The sequence below is a fragment of the Balaenoptera physalus genome (genome assembly GCF_965194825.1).
Source record: "Balaenoptera physalus genome assembly, chromosome: 4".
NCBI lineage: Eukaryota > Metazoa > Chordata > Mammalia > Artiodactyla > Balaenopteridae > Balaenoptera > Balaenoptera physalus.
Window position 1 is genome coordinate 80572372 of NC_138891.1, and position 12734 is coordinate 80585105.

Here is a 12734-nt window from a genome sequence, read left to right on the forward strand (position 1 = left end):
CTGAACAGAAGTGCAGCCCGTCTCCATCATTCCCAGGGCTCCAGGATGCCCAGATTTAGAGACTCCAGTGTCTGCATTCTCCTCTTCTTTCTCTGGTTCCTCTGCTGGGTTTCACAGTCTGTGGCTTTCTTCCTCCCTCCCTGCAAACCAGCTCCCATCACTCAGAGACCATCCCCAGTCCTGCTGTCATGTAAAAGGAATAAAGTGGAGCTCGTTTCCGAGCTGCTTCACATTTGTGCCTAATTCACAAAACAAGAGTTACATTTGTTACTAAAGGTGGGTCATGTTAGCTTTGACCTAAGTTTACTTTCTTTTTGTTTGGCCGTACTGCGCAGCATGTGGTATCTTAGTTCCCCAACCAGGGATCGAACCCATGCCCCCCTGCATTGGAAGTGCGGAGTCTTAACCACTCCACCGCCAAGGAAGTCCCAAATTTACTTTCTTGTAACACTAAACTCTGTGCAAATTGGTTCTTTTTCATTTTGATTTACAGATAAGTGGGACAGATAGTAAAAGTGTATCTAGGGCTTCCCTGGTGGCGCAGTGGTTGAGAGTCTGCCTGCCAATGCAGGGGACACGGGTTCGAGCCCTGGTCTGGGAGGATCCCACATGCCGCGGAGCAACTAGGCCTGTGAGCCACAATTACTGAGCCTGCGCATCTGGAGCCTGTGCTCCGCAACAAGAGAGGCCGCGATAGTGAGAGGCCCGCGCACCGCGGTGAAGAGTGGCCCCCACTTGCCGCAACTAGAGAAAGCCCTTGCACAGAAACGAAGACCCAACACAGCCAAAAATAAATAAATAAAATTAAAAGTATGTGTCACATTTTAACAAAAACAAAAAAAAAAGTGTATACTGTAGTCAACAACATTAAATACTATGTGTATATAGACAAATGCCAGAAGAAAGTAGGAAACACATTTACAGTGGTCAAGTTAGAGCTGCAATTAGCAGCTACTATCAGTCACACAGAGCTCAGATGACCCGGTGAAAGTCACAGAATATCATATTAACATATTTAATATGCAGTTTAAGGAGCATGAGCTATGTACAGCTCCAAAACTCATAAATGAGTGTGGATAGTTTTTAAAATCCCATTTCACTTTTTTCTTATTGCTTTAATTACTTATTCATTCTGCTAAGCTCCCACTGAAATATAATAGAGTCACCAAATATTTAAGACAGATTGGAAGAGAAAACCTTTTAAAAATGTGGGGTTTTTTTCTTTTCTTTTTGCAAATAAAAAACTAAGAGCAGACTCAATTCAGGGAGGGCACAGCCCATTCAAATTCTGGACTGCAGCACCACTGATGAAAAATGCTGGGCTTGTGGGGGGTGTTTCTTTTTCCTCACATCATTTATTGTTACTATAATGTTGCTTGTAGAATAATAAAAATCAAGGGCGAAAATGGGACAAGAAAAGGAGAGGAAAGGAAAGAACCTTGTGCTCGTGCAAGTTCCTCTGTCGCTGCAAGGCCAGGGTCACCTGCTTCTCGGCTTTCTTCACCAGCCTGTCCTCTTCCTGCAGTGCGTGGCTGGTGCGCAGCTCCTGGATCAACTCCAGCCGCTTCTCTTTCCCTTCAAACATCTGTGTCAAATCAGATCAGAGAGAGACTTGCAAATCAGCATCCGTTGTGCCAGGCACGAGGCCTCGCAGGCAGTGACCTGTGAGGCGCTTGTGAGCAGAGGGTTCTGTTCTGCCTTTCGGGGCCACAGAGCTAGCGGTTAGCCCTCTTTTCTGCACCATCAGCTGCTCAGGCAGAGAAGGAGCTTAGCTATAGGTTAGTTATTGACTCAGTTTCTTAAAATGCCTCTCAAAGACAAGGTGACAACTATAGGGTCATGTTAAGAAACTAGAGCCTTCTCCTCATTTCCTCTGCTCCTTCCCTAAGAAGCCTGGGGGTGGTATTTTTCATGGTCATATCTTCTTTTCCGAGAGATTTGCCCCTCATCTGGAATACATGATCTGCCGTCTGAACCTAACTGCTGTGTTTCTCCTGGGGAAATATTGGCAGGAGGACAGAGAATAATGCTGGACACAGGATGCTCATCCAGCCTCCCTGGACTTACTCACCATAACTGAGTCTCTTAAGAGTTACAGCTGTCTGGGGAGAAAAAATGTTTCAGCTGAGGCTTTATATCAGTCCATTTTTAAACTGAAGTGTGAGCTTGCTCTAGTGGCACAAATAATCTGGCTAAAGCTTTTAGTCAGGAAGACCAGAGTTGAATTTGCTGGCAGTTAACATAATCCCTCTCAGACTCATATTACTCGCCTGTAAAATGGGTAATTGATACAAGAAAAAAAAAGAGCTGATATATGTAGAGAGCAAAGAATATATAATGTGAACATATGGTAAGAGTTCAAAACTGTAGTTATTACTTAGCTATTTCATTTATTATTCAGGTATTGCTAGCTACATACAAACGCAGATAATTGTATTACAACTTTGTGGAAAATTAGAGAATCTACTTGTGATGTTTAGGGTCAAAATTCAGGTATGAAAATTGCTGGATTTAGCAATTCCAAGGAAGACATTAGCTTCACACTGCCTTGGTTACACTACAGCAAACAGCAGGCGGTCCTTTCTTGCCTTGTTACTGTGCCACTCGGGCAAACTATGGCAATGCAAGAGCATAGTTCCATAGGACAGCAGGGTGCAAGAGGCAATTCACCCCAAGGAACCAAGCACATATGCGTTCTGTAAATCTGTTCTCAAAGGAGAAGAACAGGGCCAGTGGTTGCACCGTACACACCATGTTCTGAACGACTCTGCCCCGGAGTAACTTTTGAAGGTAGATCACAGCCATTTCTATATCTTCTTCTTCCTAAAAGAACAAAGGGAGAACCAAGCAGCTTGAGAACAGCAGCAGTCAGCATCAAATACTTTTTTGAAGATTTATATCAAGCAAAAGATTTATATCTAGCAAAAAGCTAGATGCCAGAAGGATTTAAAGAGAATAAAACATCATCCCTCTTTGAACATACAGGACTTTAAATGTTACTTACTGTATTGTTAAAATTCATTATTATTTTTTCATGATAAATAAGATATTAATAAATTACATCAGAAGCAAAAAATTCACCCACTGTCATGGTATCCTTACAAATTAAGCCATTTTCATTTTTTCTATATTCCTTTCCAGCGAAATCTTTCTTGAAGAAGTAAGTATTGCTAATAACATCCCTTTTGCAATAGTATTCTCATGTTTGCTCATGCGTAGACAAAGAATACAGCTGGTCTATATCAGAGTCAAAAATGAGGTGCTTTTCACAAGAATTTAGCTAAACTGGTAAAATAAGAATATAATGGATAAGATCAGCTATCTACAAAAATCACCTTAAATAAGTGTATGTCAAAAGCAGAAAGATCGGGCTTCCCTGGTGGCGCAGTGGTTGGGAGTCTGCCTGCCAATGCAGGGGACACGGGTTCGCGCCCTGGTCTGGGAAGATCCCACATGCCGCGGAGCAGCTAGGCCCGTGAGCCACAGCTACTGAGCCTGCGCGCCTGGAGCCTGTGCTCCGCAACAAGAGAGGCCATGATAGTGAGAGGCCCGCGCACTGCGATGAAGAGTGGCCCCCGCTCGCCGCAACTAGAGAAAGCCCTCGCACAGAAACGAAGACCCAACATAGCAATCAATCAATCAATAAATAAATCTTTAAAAAAAAAAAAAAAAAAAAAAAGCAGAAAGATCAGAGTCTGCAAATTTACTTAAAGCCCCTCTGACTGCAAAAGTAATCAACAGTGGAATCAGTGGCATTAACACTCGTGAATGACAACGTGTTAACCACAGGCAGTGGTCGGCACAAAGTCTAGAAAAGGGGATACTGCCCAGAAGCACATCGTGTCCAGTCAGCGGGAGCATTCCAGTCCTTCCAGAGTCATTGGAGCCATCGGAGGTGCTAGTGAGATCTCCCGTCAACTCCCCTCCCTCTGACAAAGCACAACAACCTTCTGTACAGTTTGGCTTCTTGTGAGAACTGCCCTGTATTGGGAGATAACAAGCTGACCTCCCGAGAGCAATATCCTGATATACCAGGCAGTTATAGTTCTCTCCGTAAAGTAACAAATTTGCATTGTGGCATCTCCAGCAGTTTCTTGTAGGTTTAGTCTGAGTCAGTCCTTTAAATCCTAACCAACTATGGAATGTTGACCAAACTGAGTCTGGGACCCTGCGAAGGTGAGGTACGGCCCTGGTCAGGGTGAACTCTCTGAGCCAGTCTTGATGACACCTCTGTTATTGCATTCCTCTCTAATTCCAGCTGTCATCAGCCACTTCCTCATGCGGGAAGACAGTTACAGTAACTGATCATCATTCGATCTTTTTTTTTATTTGACGTACATCAGAATTACCTTCTGATGCCTATTTTTCTTGGGAAGATTTTCTTCTTTGTGTTTTTATTCTTGAAAAGGATTGACTTTAGATTTCATTTCATTTTGCTTGTTTTTGTGTGTGCATTTGAAACATAAGGATAAAGGCAACGTAAGTCAGATCTTGGGAAATGAACGCTGTTATGTTAGGTTTGTTTTTAACCCAAACTATCTGGAGAATAAACAGCAATACTGAATTTAGCTTTTCAAATAAAAGAAGCTTCAAACTTACATTGGAACTCAACTCCAAAGTTGGAGTTGGAAGTCGAGGTTGAGGTATTGGCTTTCTTTGAAGAAAACGCATTGGTTTCTTTGCTTCGAGGCCCTTATTCTTCTTTTCCAACAGTGCCTGAAATAACACACAAGTGAGTGTCATTTCTTACCTTTGTATTTTTTCCCACTACCAAATCTAGGCCACAGATCTGAATATCAATCAAAAATAATTTTCTCTATGGCCATGCTAGGACGGTTTGAGAAAGTCCAAATCAGGGTGCACCTATGATATTCCCATGCATAAGTTAACCACTGAACAAACATGAAACATATTCTAGGTGTATCCATTTTAATCAAAAGTTTTGGAGACTTTAAACATTTTTTTTTTGAGTTTTTGAAAGGTTCTGTCATGTGTATATGCAAGCAAAACCCCCAACTCCTATTCTTCCACATGAGCTAATTTGCTGTTTTAAATGACTACCTGGGCAATAGAAAATTGTCCTGTGTAGTAAATGACTGAAATATTTAGTATGTTTTGTTGTTATGGGGGAACTAAGGGGCATTAAATGGCAATTATCTCAAAGTGAAGACAGCTTTACTTTGGGCTTGAAGGCCTACACATCAAGATTTTTGAACATGGTTCCTTGTGGAAGAGTGTATGTGTTTCTGTTTAAACATGCACTTTATTTTCTTACTTTTGATCATCAAAAATCCTGCCAAAATTATACATAAGATTTTGTTCATCAGTTCCATTTTCAGACATAGGGGGATACTTTTTAACTTAAAAGTATCAAAAATTCTGATCTCTGTGATTTTAAAATCACACTTTCATTACTTTTTCATCACATAATTTTTATATTATTTTTTCCATAAAAACACAAATAAGTGGTAAAACACTTAAATAAGTGATGAAGCACTAAGCCAAGACTTGAAATTAATAAAAATATGAAAATTATGAGTAAAATTTGGAACCACATCCAATTATTGTGGTTGTAACAGAGCATCCGAGTTTCCTGAAAATAAATGTGATGGCAAATATATATAATAGCTCTATGATAACCCAAACTAATGAATCAATAGGAAGCAGCAGCAGTTTAAAAGTACAGTTTGCCCTTGAACAACATAGGTTTGAACTGCATGGATCCACTTATACATAGATTTTTTTCAATAAATATATTAGAAAAATTGGGGGAGATTTTTGACAATTTTTTAAAACTTGCAGACAAACCACATAGCCCAGAAATATTGAAAAGGTTAGGTACGTCATGAATGCATAAAATATATGTAGATATTAGTCTATTTTATCATTTACTACCATAAAGTACACAAAATCTATAAAAAGTTAAAATTTATCAAAACTTATGCACATAAACACTTACAGACCATACATGGTGCCATTCAAAATCAAAAGAAATGTAAACAAATGTAAAGATGCAGTGTTAAATCATAACTGCATAAAAGTAACTAGTAGATTACTACTGTAATAATTTCATGACTACCTCTTATTGCTTCTGCTGTGAGCTCAAGTGTTGCTAGTATCCACTTAAAATGTAGGGTTACACTAATCATCTATGAGTGAACAGTTCATCTCTCCAGTAAATTGCATGTCATGGTAACAGGTGATCTCTAGCAGTTCTTGTATATTCTTCATTGCGTTTAGTGCAATACCGTAAACCCTGAGTAACACCATGGGAGCCATACGAAGTGCCACTAGTGACAGTGGGAGTGCTCCCAAGAAGCAGAGAAAAGTCGTGACATTACAAGAAAAAGTTGAATTGCTTGATATGCACCGTAAATTGAGGTCTGCAGTTGCAGTTGCCCACCATTTCAAGATAAATGAATCCAGCGTAAGGACCACTGTGAAAAAAGAAAAAAATTCATGAAGCCATCACTGTAGCTACACCAGCAGATGTGAAAACCTTGCAATCTTTGCAAAATACCTTTTTATCGCATGTTGAAAATACAGCTTTCATGTGGGTGCAGGATGAAAGGCATACCTATAGACTGTAATATGATTCAAGAAAAAGTGAAGTCATTATAGGAGAACTTAAAGTGAAAGGAAGGTGAAGGATCTAAAACTGGAGAATTTAATGCCAGCAAAGGATGGTTTGATAGTTTTAGAAGGAGGTTTGGCTTAAAGCAAGGTAACAGGAGAAACAGCTTCTGCTGACCAAGAGGCAGAAGATATGTTCCCAGACACCACTAAGAAAATCATTGAGGAGAAAGGATATCTGTCTGAACAGGTTTTTAATGCAGATAAAAGTACCCTATTCTGGAAAACAATGCCACAAAAGACATTTATTAGTAAGGAAGAGAAGCGAGCACCAAGATTCAAGGCAGGAAGGGACAGGCTTACTCCACTGTTTTGTGCAAATGCAGTTGGGTTCTTATCAGGACTGCCCTTATCTACAAAGCTGCTAACCCTCCAGCCTTGAAGGGAAAAGATAATCATCAGCTGCCAATCTTTTGGTTGTAAAAGAAGGCCTGGATGTAAAAGAGGCCCTTTTTCTGGATTGGTTCCATTAATGCGTTGTCCATGAAGTCAAGAAGTACCTTGCCGGTAAGGGACTGCCTTTTAAAGCTCTTTTGCTATTGGACAACATCCCTGGCCACCCAGAACCCCATGATTTCAACACCAAAGGCGTCAAAGTGATCTACTTGCCCCCAAACACAATGGCTGTAATTTAGCCTCTAGATCAGGGGGTGATAAGGACCTTTATGGCTCATTACACATGGTACTCTGTGGAAAGGATTGTCAGTGCTATGGAAGAGAACCCTGATAGAACACCACAAAAGTCCGGAAGGATTACACCATTGAAGATGCCATCATCGTTACAGAAAAAAACTGTGAGAGCCATTGAGCCCGAAACAATAAATTCCTGCTGGAGAACACTGTGTCCAGATGTTATGCATGACTTTACAGGATTTATGACAATGTCAATCAAAGAAATCATGAAATAGATTCTGGATATGACAGAAAAGGTGGTGGTGGGGTGAAGGGTTTCAAGACATGGATCTTGGAGAAATTCAAGAGCTAAAAGACAGCACACCAGAGGGATGAACAGAAAACGACCTGATGGAGGTGCGTGCTCCCAAACCAGTGACACACAATGAGGATGAGGATGTCGAAGAAGCAGTGCCAGAAAACAAGTGACATTAGAGGATCTGGGAGAACAATTTCAATTATTCAAGGCTGCTTTTGACTTCCTTTTATGACACGGACCCTTCTATGATATGGGCACTGAAACTAAAGCAAATGATGGAAGAAGGATTGGTACCATATAGAAACATTTTTAGAGAAATGAAAAAGCAAAAAAAGTCAGACAGAAATTACAATGTATTTCTGTAAAGTGTTCCTGCCTCTCCTGCTTCCCCTTCCACCACTTCTACCTCTTCCACCTCTGCCACCCCTGAGACAGCAAGACCAACCCCTCATCTTCCTCCTTCTCTTCAGTCTACTCAACATGGAGACCACAAAGATGAAGACCATTATGGTGATCCACTTCCACCTAATGAATGGTAAATAATCATCATGCCATACAGTTAATAAACTACTTATCTGTTGTTTATGTGTGTGTCTTTGTGTAAAAATCTAATAACTATACAAGATGTTTTCATGTCATCATGATCATCATCGCCTAAGTATTCACTGTGTAGAACATTGTGTCCAAGACTTGTATTGAGCTCAGTGAAGTAAGGTCAAACAAGAGAGCTGTGTTACAGATTTCAACTGAAGAAACTGTTTTAAGAAGGAGAGAGTAACCAGGCAAGTACTGCAGAGAGAAGAGAATTGACCGCTGTGTGGTAGTTAGCAATGTGGAGGGCACTGTTGACAACAGCAGATTCACTGGAGAGTCTTTGTTTTAAAGTCTGTTTTGTCTGGAGAAGTTCAAGATGGTGGAGTAGGACACAGAACTCACCTCTCCCAACGAGTACATCAAAAATACATCTACATGTAGAACAATTCTCACTAAAAACTAACTGGAGACTCAGAGAAACACTCTTGCACAACCAAGGCTGTAAGAAAGATCCATATGGAACTGGGTAGGAATAGAAAAGAAATGATCAAGTCGCAACCTCCCAGAAGAGGGGGTTAATACAGGCAGAGATCCTCCCTAGGGAGTGAGCAGTTTGAGTCACACATTGGGCACCAGAGTCCTGGGGTCTGACACAGGGACGACAAATCCCCTTGGCTGGTTAGAGGGACAGTGGGAGTAACAGGTGGACTGTGGGAGCCTGTACTCTGCTTGGAAGGAGCATGTGCATGCTTGCTTACAAAGCAGGGCAAAGAGGGCGGACTGAAAATTGCATGGGTGGCTGGCTGGTTTCCCATGAATGCCTCGGCGTGCGCACCAGCCTGAGCCAAGAGAATGCTCCAGCCCTGCTTAAAAGCTTGGCTGTGAGACACAGAAGTGGTTCAGACATAAAGCAGCATCTGAGCAGGGTGGGGACAGCCATTGCTGGTGCTTACACAGGCAGGGCATCAGGGACAGTCCAGATCTCTGGCCCCAGCCAGATTACCATGGTCTGTGCCAAGGCCTGTGCTCCAGTCCATGCCAAGTACTCTATACCAGCCCCTCTTGCTCCAGCATTGCTCTCATTTGGGGTAAGGGTGCCAGTGCTGGGAATGGGGAGAGTGCACACTTGGAAGGAATGGAGCCAGCCCAGACCTGACCCTCAGGGCTTCTGCTACATCAACGTGGTATAGGAACCCATCCTTGATAGGGCGGTGATGGTCACTGAGCAGAGGGGAAGCCCTGCGTTACAACAGGCTTTGGCCCTAGCACCTCCATCTCCAGCCCCACCTTCTACCAAGGTGATAGTTGCCAACATGCCCTGAGAAAACGTGACTTGTGTTCATGTCAAATCCAGCTCTCCCACCAAAGCCACTGGGTACAGACAGACTGTATAGGGATGCTCCCCTATAAGGACACCCCTTCAAAACCACTATAGGTAACTGTTTCATCTAATTTCATAGAAACAAAAGAAAAGCAAAATAAGAAGACAGAGGAATTTGTCTCAATTGAAAGAGCAAGACAAAACCCCCTGAAAAAAACAACCAATTAAACAGAAATAAACAATTTACCAGATAAAGAATTCAAAGCACTAGTAATAAGTATGATTTCTGAATTAGGAAAAAAGGATAGATGAATACAGAGAGAATTTTAACAAGGAACTAGAAAATATAAAAAAGGACAGGTCAGAACACTGAAGAAGACAATAGCTGAAATGAAAACACAGAAAGAATGAATAGGAGATTGGTGATAAAGAAGAACATATAAGTGATCTGGAAGATAGAATAATGGAAATCACCCAATCAGAACAAGAAAAGAAAAACAAAAAATGAGAACAGTTTAATGGATCTATGGAACAACATCAAGGATATCAACATTTACATTATAAGGGTCCCAGAAGGAGAAAAGAGAGAGAAGGGGGTCAAAATGTATTTGATGAAATTATGGCTGAAGCTTTCCAAACCTGAAGAAAGAAAACATATCCAGGTACTATACAGGAAGCACAGAGTGTCCCAAACAAGGTGAACCCAAACAGACCCACACCAAGACATATCATAATTAAAATAGCAAAAGTTAAAGATAAAGCAAGAATTCTAAAAGCAGCAAGAAAAAAACAAAGAGTCATATACAAGGGAACCACCATAAAGCTATCAGCTGATTTTTCTGCAGAAACTTTGCAGGCCAGAGGGAGGGCCATGATATATCCGAAGTATTCAAAGGGAAAAATCTGTAACCTAGCAAGATTATCATTTAGAATTGAAGGAGAGACAAAGAACTCAGACAAGCAAAAACTAAATAAGAGTTCATCAGTACTAAACCTACACTAAAAGAAATGTTAAAGGGTCTTCTCTAAGTTAAAAAAAAAAGCCTATGACAAGGAGGAAGAAACTATGGTAAAGGAAAAATCCCACTAGGAAAGGAAAATATACAGTAAAGGCTGAGGATCAACCACTTAAATAAACGAGTACAAAGGTGAAAGACAAAAACTGTAAAAGCAAATATAACTACACACGTAGTGAAGGTATAAACATGAAGACATAAAATAGGACATCAAAACACAAAATGTGGGGGAAGGGAGCAAAAAAGGTAGATATTTTACAATGTGTTTGAATTTAAATTACTACCAGTTTAGAAGAAGTAGATTTAGTTATAGATCAACATATATGAATCCCGTGGTAACCACAAATCAAAAACCTACAGTAGTTACACAAAAATGGAGAGGAAAGGAACATAAGCATACTACTAAAGAAAATCATCAAACTAAAAAAGAAGAAGCAAAAAGAAGAAATGAACAGAGAAAAACTACAAAAACAACCAGAAAACAAGTAATAATAATAAGTACAAACCTATCAATAATTACTTTAAATATCAATGGACTAAATGGTCCAATCAAAAGACATGGGGTGGGTGACTGGATAAGAAAGACAAGACAAGAAAGCAGGGGTAAAGTGTTTTGTTTGGCTAATTGAAACTTTGGCTCTCATACACCAGTGCCCAAGCTCTTGAGCCTATCCTCAACCAGTAGCCTTGATAAAACTTACAGAACTCTACTTGAAGAGTTTATACTTTATTGCTCCTTTTCTCAAACCAGGGAGAGGATCCTAAGGTAAAAGGAAATGTCTTGTATCTGGATTGTGTGGAGCTGACTTAGGGATATGTACTTTTGAACTCATCCAACTCTATATGCAACTATGTGTATTTTATTATATGTAAATTATACCTCAGTCAAGCTGATTGAAAATATTCAGATAAATGTGTACACACACACATACAGGATGGTATTAAAATATTACCCCTTTAAAAAAAAAAAAGCAGGGGTAGCAATACCCATATCAGATAAAATAGACTTTAGAAAAGTCTATAACAAAAGATAAAGAAGAGTTTATGTAATGATAAAGGGATCAATACAGAGGATATTACACTCATTAACATATATGCACCCATTACAGGAACACCTAAATATATAAATCAAGTATTAACAGACATAAAGGGAGAAGTTGATAATAATACAATAATAGTAGGGGACTTTAAATCTGACTTATATCAATGGACAGATCATCCAGACAGAATATCAGTTAGGCAACACTGGTCTTAAATGATACAATAAACCAGCTGGGCTTAATAGATATCTACAGGACATTCTATCCCAAAACAGCAGAATATACTTTGTTTTCAAGTGCACATGGAACATTATCCAGGATGGATCACAAGCTAGGCCACAAGTCTCAACAAATTTAAGAAAATAGAAATTGTGTCAAGCATTTTTTTTCTACCACAATTGTATGAAACTAAAAATCAGTTACAGAAAAAAAAAAAGGGAAAAGCACAAACACGTGGAGACTAAACAACATGTAACTAAAAAAAAAATAGGTCAGTGAAGATATCAAAGAGGAAATACCTCAAGGCAAATGAAAATGGAAACACAACTTTCCAAAATTGGTGGAATGCAGCAAAAGCAGTCCTAAGAGGAAAGTTTATAGTGATACAGGCCTACCTCAAGAAACAAACAAAAAATCTCAAACAACCTAACGTTCCATTGAAAGTAATTAGAAAAAGAAGACCAAACAAAGCCCAAAGTCAGCAGAAAAAACGAAATAATAAAGATCAGAGAGGACATAAATAAAACAGAGATCAAATAAATAATAAAAAAAGATCAATGAAACCAAGGGCTGGTTTTTGAAAAGATAAACACAGTTGACAAACCTTTAGCCAGGCTCCTCAAGAGGAAAAGAGAGGACCCAAATCAACAAAATGAGAAATGAAAGAGGAGAAATAACAACCGATATCACAGAGATACAAAAAATAAGGAAATACTATGAATAGTTATATGACAACAAATTGGACAATCGAAGAAATGGACAAATTTCTAGAAACATATAACCTTCTAAGACTGAATCAGGAAGAAATAGACAATCTGAACAGACAGATCACTACTAGTGACCTGAATCTGTAAAAAACAAAACAAACCAAAAAACCCTAAACAAAACACAACAAAAACCCTCCCAGCAAATGGAAATCCAGAACAAGACAGCTTCACAAGGGAATTCTACCAACCTAGCCTTAACTTTTCCAAAAAATGGAAGAGGATGGAGCACTCCCAAAATCATTCTATGAGGCCACCATTACCCTGATACCAAAA

At 39.8% G+C, this 12734-nt stretch overlaps 1 protein-coding gene across 13 annotated transcripts in view; it reads right to left on the bottom strand.

Annotated features, from left to right (window-relative positions):
* CFAP91 (cilia and flagella associated protein 91) overlaps positions 1 to 12734 on the bottom strand; it is a 147105-nt gene that overhangs the window by 53729 nt on the left and 80642 nt on the right. For 12 of the 13 annotated variants that reach the window (XR_014263002.1, XR_014263003.1, XR_014263004.1 and 9 more), the window contains 3 exons: positions 4600 to 4716; positions 2752 to 2823; positions 1439 to 1585 (listed from right to left, as the gene is read on the bottom strand). Coding sequence is in view for 7 of the 13 variants with exons in the window: in XM_082460042.1 (XP_082316168.1) it covers positions 1439 to 1585; positions 2752 to 2823; positions 4600 to 4716 (336 nt within the window). In the remaining 6 variants the exon portion in view is untranslated. The remainder of the gene's footprint in view (positions 1 to 1438; positions 1586 to 2751; positions 2824 to 4599; positions 4717 to 12734) is intronic. The other variant, XM_082460044.1, reaches the window with a different exon arrangement.